Source organism: Sinocyclocheilus rhinocerous, unplaced genomic scaffold (assembly GCF_001515625.1).
Source record: "Sinocyclocheilus rhinocerous isolate Xijiao unplaced genomic scaffold, SAMN03320098_v1.1 scaffold3354, whole genome shotgun sequence".
NCBI classification, from domain to species: Eukaryota; Metazoa; Chordata; class Actinopteri; order Cypriniformes; family Cyprinidae; genus Sinocyclocheilus; species Sinocyclocheilus rhinocerous.
Window position 1 is genome coordinate 122,864 of NW_015664987.1, and position 7,934 is coordinate 130,797.

Consider the following 7,934-nt stretch of genomic DNA (forward strand, 5'->3'; position numbering starts at 1 on the left):
TATTGGCTCAGACACACATAGTTATTTTGGTCATTAGTTAAATAAACCTAAGGGTACAGCACCCAGGTTCACATTGTTAAGCCACTAGTTAGTTTATCTGGGCTCCATTAGCCCAGAAACACATTTAACTCAGGTCACTAGTTTAAGCTATCTGGTCAACCGATCAGGTACACACAGCAATAGTTTACTAGCGTTAAGCCATTTGGCAAAGCCAGCCCAGGCTCACATAGATAGCAAACACATGGTCTCACGGCCCTCCACGGAAGTCGTGGCCTAATGGTTAGAGAGTCGGACTCGTAACCCAAAGGTTGCGGGTTCGAGTCTCGTACCGGCAGGGATTGTAGGTGGGGGGAGTGAATGTACAGCGCTCTCTCCCACCTTCAATACCACGACTGAGGTGCCCTTGAGCAAGGCACCGAACCCCCAACTGCTCCCCGGGCGCCGCAGCAAAAAATGGCTGCCCACTGCTCCGGGTGTGTGTTCACGGTGTGTGTGTGCACTTTGGATGGGATAAATGCAGAGCACTAATTCCGAGTATGGGTCACCATACTAATCCACATGTCACTTCACTTCACTTCACTTCTCTCTAGAGCAGCAGCAGCAGTACATATGTCTTGGCAATAGATCTGGTTGTTCTGGGGGGTTTTATCTTTTATATTCCTTCTGCCTAATAGGGATGATTTTACGCATATTTTTGTATAGCAGCAGCATACATATTTAATTGTTTTGTTTCTTCTTCCAGCTTTGTTGGGGGGTTATTTTATATGCTATTTTTGTAGCAGCAGTATGTCTTAAATACTCATGGCACAGCAGCAATAATCTACAACTACAGCAATAACCAACAGCAGCAGCAATTCAGCAGCAGCGTAGCAGATCTGTTCCGCCAAGACCAAATACATTAACATTGTCATATATCCATCACCATGCTAAAATGTTCCGAGAGTTGTCATGATTGAAATAGAATATATCCATTTTTTTTTTCAATCAGTTGTTTATGTTAATTTAAGATACAACTGACTGTGTTTACATGAGAACTCCACACTTTTGTCATTTGTACATAATTGTGTGTATGTCTTACCATTCAATCGCATGCTGTCTGAGAGAGGCAGCCTTCTGAATGTGCTTCAGGTGTGTGTCAATCAGTGCGAGAGCCGCATTGAGTCTCTCAAAGTTTTCTGTCCTTTTCAAGTTCAAAGCCTTCTTCACATACACACTGCAGTATGATTAGTGACATACTACAGTGCACATATCAAACAAAGAGGGGGTGGAGTTTCAGATGGAAATTCTAAATAATGATAGTTGCTGTTGAATTTTGTTACTTTTACGACAAGAATAGCAGAGGTCCCTGGTGAGCTGCAGGTATATATTTACATGTGGTAACGCAGCCGCTTCTTTTTAAGGTCCAATTATTCCCTTATTACCTTATTAGCATGCATATTACTAGCATTTGGCTGTTTAATAGTACTTTGAAAGCATATATTAATGCCTTATTCTGCATGAACATATTTTAGATCCCTTAATATTACCACATACCTAGACTTAACAACTTACACACTATTAATAAGCAGTAAATTAGGAATTTGAATTTGTAGTTAATAGTTAGTAAATATTTAAAAATGGTTCTTAAATTAAAATGTGACCCTTTTTTGTCACTAACAATCCGAATATTCTTGCATATTTTGATTTATGTTTGTAGTAGGGATGTAACGATTAACCGCGAGCCGGTTGAAAATCGATTCAAATATGTGACGATTCAAATCGGTTGAGATGCTAAACAAATCGCGATTCAGTTAGGGGCAGGAGTTTATATGAATGCATGTCTGAGGGGAACTTACTGTCTTTAGAAAAGTTTAATGCAAGTGCTATATTAGTATATTATTATAGTGTTATATTTCAACTTCACAAATAAATGTGCAGCATTTTGTCCAAGCAATAATAAAAGGACACATTTAATTTATAATTTGTCTTAAATCTCATTTTGTTAAAAAATTAAAATAAAATCATGAATCGAATCGAATCGTGAAATCAAAATCGTGAATCGAATCGAATCGTGAGTTGAGTGAATCGTTACATCCCTAGTTTGTAGTTGTAAACTGTTAATTTTGACAGCAAATTTAGATTTTGTTTTAGTCAGTCTTTGGAATAAAATTACATTTAGTTTTAGTCACATTTTAGTCATCTGAATTGTTTTAGTCTTAGTCTAGTTTTAGTCAACTAAATATCAAAAGACTTTAGTCGACTAAATATACAGTAAATGTAGTCAACTAAAATCTAATGGGTTTAGTTACAGTGTAATGCATTTATTAGGCATTTCTCTAAAATTTCCAAACTCATTATGAATTCCTGGAGAAAACATCTGGTAATATGAATGATTTGAACATGCAATATAGACACAACTGCTTTGACACATAACATGTCTTTATCTCAAAATTAAATAAAACCACTTCTCATAAAGAAACAAGAACATGGTCCTCTTTTAAAACACCAAATGAAATACCTGCTATATAATGTGCATTCTTTATAACAACTTGCATACAACATCCTTCATTCTTTCAAGCAGACATATTTATATCAATTAAAATTAGATTAATCCTTTTTAGGGCTACTAAAGTGAATCATTCATTCTCTCTCTCTTTTGTTGATTCATTAATAATAAGGACAAAGACAACAACTACATTAGTCTTAAAAACTTAAATTAGTCCCTTTAAATCTGAATGCACACATATTCAATATACTGGCGATATTCTCCCAACAGTTTACATTAAAGGGGTCATATGATGCTGCTAAAAAGAACAGTATTTTGTGTATTTGCTGTAATGAAATGTGTTTATGCGGTTTAAGGTTAAAAAAACACATTATTTTCCACATACTGTACATTATTGTTTCTCCTCTATGCCCCGCCTTTCTTTTTTTTACAAAGCTCATCTGTCTGAAAAAGTGAGGTGTGCTGTGATTGGCCAGCTATCCAGTGCGTTGTGATTGGCCGAATACCTCAAGCATGAGACGGAAATGTTACGCCCCTTGCCATATTGTGATGATGCCCTGTCAGGCCGGAGCAATGATTCAAAAACATTAAAACCCATTATAAACAAGGCATTCGTTGCATCCAGTGGGGACATAATTATGGATTATAATGACTTATACTGTCTTTTTACGCGTTGCGTTGCATCGCGCCGTGTAAACATAAAACCATGTCTGCATTTGTGATCGGAGAAATGACAAACAACAAGCCCTACTCTACACTGCCCAAAAAACTCGCTTTAAATATATAAAATATAAAATCTCTTTCAATATAAAAGACATACTTGCAGTCTTTGAGTCAGAACAGCCGGCATTGTAGTCTACTGTCCCAGGAAGACTTTAGTCTTTGCAACTTTACAGATCTTCTTTATGCACCAAGAGCTTGTAATACTCCAAAGAGAAAGTAAAAATTGAAATCGCATCATATGACCCCTTTAACTTAAGATGTAACCGGGTGTGTTTACATGAATACTCATCAAAAAGGACAATTTGAGATCGTTTTGTGTGTATTTCTTCATTAAGATGCGAGAGAGAACTGAATTCAGTAATCGTGCACTGTTTGAGAGGTGCTTTTGTGCAGGATTCGGCTGTGTGCACTCAGAAAAACGGACCGAATTAAGTGCTCTTTCGCGTCGTCACACTTTTCAAATGTATTCATATGTCTGCTCTTCTCTTTCTCCCAGACACTGACATTTTTTATGTTTTATGAGCTGTGCAGCAATTGTATGCAAACTTATGATCAGAGAGTTACAGTTCAAATGTATGCATTCACCCTTCTTCCCACGCGGGAGATTCGTTCTGACTGGATCTCTGTCCAATCGTATCTCCCTAATATTTCGTCTCGGTTTTTATTTGTTGATGAAAATGTCAATAGATTTTCGTCATTGTTTTTGTCATTCAAAACGAGTTTTTATTTCGTTATCGTCTCGTTTTCATCTGTGAAAAAATGTCTTTGACGAAAATCATGATGAAAATTTTTTGTCAACGAAATTAACACTGGTTGTAAACCATTATTTGTGGTAAATCAAATAGATAATTTAAATAAAATTAACAATGCTGTTCTGCGGTGAGAGACATCTAGAGGTGAATGAAGATCGTTGTGTAATATAAGCATGTGTAGAAGACTGTTAAATAAGGAAAATAAAAATAAGGAAAATAAATATAAAACCAATGGATGAGTAAAAATACGGTTTTAAAAAGAAAGTCAAGCAAGGGAAGCTGAATTGCTACAAAAGCTACAAACAATCCCTAGCTTTTTAAAATAAAATGCAAAAATGTATTATAACAACATTGTTTCTCCTGAACCTAGCAAAAGTAAAGCTAGTGCCACGCTAGCCGACTCAGAACAACTCCGTTTGAATGGAGGGTGTCACGTTTAGAAACTGTTGTTTCTAATTCAGTGAGCCTGCCACACTCACTGATTAACCCTCAGGGGTCGACAAATGTGCTGGCACGTTTTGTGGCATTTTGTCCTGATAACGCCCAATATAACTTAATTACTCATCATTCAAATCTATAAAGGGTCTACTTTTATTTGTGTACACTCACAATATCAACAAAACATGGTGCATTTGTAAAATAAAGAAAATTTACAGGGTGCACTTTCAGCCGTCTTGGTCTCTGCAAATATCTGTTTGAAACGCGTCACGAAAAAGAACCAAAACTCAGTGAATACTTGACACACTGACATATATCTAAAGAAAGCTTGAAGTGTCTACTTTTAAATAAGTCTTATCGAAAACAAATATTCTGTGATAAAGTAATCAGTATGAAACCATTGCAATGTCCAGTTTTCCCATCTGACTTCTTTATCTCTAATGTGTTCATGCCCATGAGCCGAGTGCGGCTCTTTATATGATAATTAGCCATGTGAGACACACAAGCATGTAAACGCCCACATCACCTCCATACACAAAGCCAGTTCATCTCGCCTACTTTTCGTTTCTGGAAGAAGACGCGTTGAGAGGAATAACCCAGAATTTACCTCAGAAGAAGACTGAGAGGAATAAGCTTTGTATTTACCCAGCTAACAAAAATACGTGACTGTTACGTAACTGCAACATAATCTGGTGACCAAAGTTACGTCGTGGCAACCGGAAAAAATAAAAGTTTCACAAACAGACTTCTCTAGTTTCTTGTTTTAGTCATTTAAGTTTAAGTGAAGACCATAAAATTGCTTGATCTCAGACAGGAATCATGAAGAATTGCAACTGAATGAGGGCAATGCCTGAGGGAAATATCTGTATCAGATATGAGAACCAGAACAGAACTGCTTGTCAGTTCTTTTAAAGATGATCATTGGTTGGAGCCATCATGCCTGTATGTCCTGGCCCTCCAATAGCCTTCGATATTTTCTAACAAAACCAAAGTGTATTTTCAGTTGGACAACGAATTATCTCAGCAGTTGAATCAGTGCAGTCATAGAGAGTGACAGTCGGGTTCCAGAAGTAAAAACTTTTTTTTATCCATAGGGAAATTGAGTTTTTAATGATAACTTAAAAACCTTTAAAGACCTGTTGTAAGTTCACATCTGTTCACATTATTTCAGACATGCTTTTTTTTTCTTTTTGTAGTATAGTGTTTAACAGCGGAATACATGAAAAAAGTATGAGAATAGAACACAAATAGCTTTAAACTTGTTTGTAAATAGACTGGGTGGTACATTTTCTGGCATGTTGATATCACAAGAATTCTCAGAAAACCAGGTGCTTTATAATTAATCAAATTTATTTTTAGATTTATACTTTTAAAAACAATAAAATTTTGTGCGAGGCCTATATAAAAAGATGAATTAAGAACTGAGTGGTCCTTAAACTGATAACCCATCAGTTCAAGGACCACTCAGTTCTTAATTCATCTTTTTATATACTAAGAAGGAAATAGCTTCATTGACAGTAATAAGCCAGACAGCAGAGAGCATACCTCTTCCAGCGGTACCTCCTGGTCTTGGTTCATGTCCATGGCAGGAAACAGTGGCTCAGGACTGTCCTGCAGCCAGATGAACAAAAAGCCCTCAGGAACACCCTTCTGCAGCTGTAGCAATTCCAGCTCAAACAGCAACACTGCACTACTGGGTACACCCAACGCTGCGGGAATGGAGAGAGAGACAGACAGAGGAGATCAGAGAAAACGGGCACATCTAATAGACCAAAACCTGGATGATATAATACTTTAAAAAGCTAAAAGAAGCATGTTTTTGCAATCAGAATTTTAAACGGGTAAACTCCTGGAAAGTTTTCAGTTCAAGGAAAGTTCTGATGGATGACGACTGTAATCAAGGTAAAGATGATTACAGTGGTATACAGGAGTCATACATTAGGCACACGGGAGTCTAATGTTACTGATGTGCAACCGAACCATGTGTGTGCTTTCGCACAGTGATCACTACAACATCATGTTTTTGCATGAACACATTTCAATATATAATCGTGTAGTCATCAAAATTAATGTCCTGTGAGTTTTTTATAAAAGATTCTGGCTAAAGAAGTATGTGAGGGTCAGTGGTGTAACCCTTGGTGAATTTCTATAAAAATGGTTATGTTCATTTTTATTTTTATTTATGTTTTTTTTTTTGCATTGCAAGTGTTTCCATTGTTAAAGAAAAATGTACATGTTCAGACATATTCATGTCAGAAGTTTAGTTTATTTTAACATTATTGGTTGAAAAACAGCTTAATTCCGCGTATTAGTTATGGCACCTGTGATTGTCCTGTGTTTATGTCAGTCAAGAGAGTGTATATTGTTGGGTAAAAGCAAGTGCGTATGTTATCAGCATGATAACAGATAATGCGGCATTAAATATAGTCTAAACTGTATTGATTGAGTGTTAAGTAGCATAGTATTCTGTTGTGAAGTCGCCAACATTGAGTTTTGGAAGAATTAATGCCTAATTGCTATTGCAGTGAATTTTAGGAAAGGAACTTTAATAAAGTTCATCACTTACGTCGGCAAATTTGAAAGAATCAAAGGTAATCTAAATGATTGCTGTGAACTGTTATTGCATTGATCAATGTTTGGGGGGGACTGGGGGGGGCGGCAGGCAGGGGCCACTTGTGCTTTTAGGGGGCACACTTAAAAATTCATCCTAACCTACTTTCAGTACAGTAATTTTTCACCATGTCATGTATCACTGCAATCTCTAGAAGTAAGTTATAACAATTTAAACTCAAATGAATGTTTCATTATGTTTCATTTATCTGACAAATGATTTTGTATTGTAGTGTCAGTGGCGTCATGCTTGTCATGTGACACGCAGCAGCCACAATAGCACTGTATAACTGATATAGCCTTATGTTTTTTTTTTCCTTTTTATTCAAAATATTCCCAAACGTGTTAACTATATCATGGAATATCTCGATTCTCAAATATGCATTACCGCGGGAAGTAGGGGTGCTGGGGGTGCTGCAGCACCCCCTGGAGTGTAGCCCACGAAAAAATGGGGGTGCTGGGGGTGCGGTGTTAAAAATAAATGAATGAACAATATGTAATACAAAATAAATAATATTCATTTTATTAATTAGTATATTCATTAAAATTCATTGAAAAAAGTAGCCTAAGCCTACAATGACAAGAAGCAACGGTTAAATATGAGTTAAGTTGAATCAAATTGACTGTGAAAGTCGTTTCAACTGATTAAACGTATTAAATTGACTTAGAAAATCATTTGTTGCCATGATTTTTGGATTATATTATAACCTGTAACATGTCTCTGCCGTTCCCAAATTAAGAATGAACAACAATTTCTACAGACAGCAGAGAAAGAGCGAGAGCGTCTACCTCAGCAGCAACAAATCTCGCATTCTCACATCTGTAGCGCTTATTTTGATCTTTAACGTTAGGTCTTTCCTATTCTTGAAACAAAATTAATTCGTAAGGTTGATTCAATATTACTCTGAATGAAAAACACACACACA

The 7,934-nt window shown here is 36.5% G+C and overlaps 1 protein-coding gene across 1 annotated transcript in view; it reads right to left on the reverse strand.

The window, feature by feature from the left end:
• The window catches only part of fkbp10a (FKBP prolyl isomerase 10a), a 28,514-nt gene that overhangs the window by 5,334 nt on the left and 15,246 nt on the right, over positions 1 to 7,934 (reverse strand). The window contains exon 9 of the mRNA XM_016541403.1: positions 5,944 to 6,107. Within this exon, the coding sequence (XP_016396889.1) occupies positions 5,944 to 6,107 (164 nt within the window). The remainder of the gene's footprint in view (positions 1 to 5,943; positions 6,108 to 7,934) is intronic.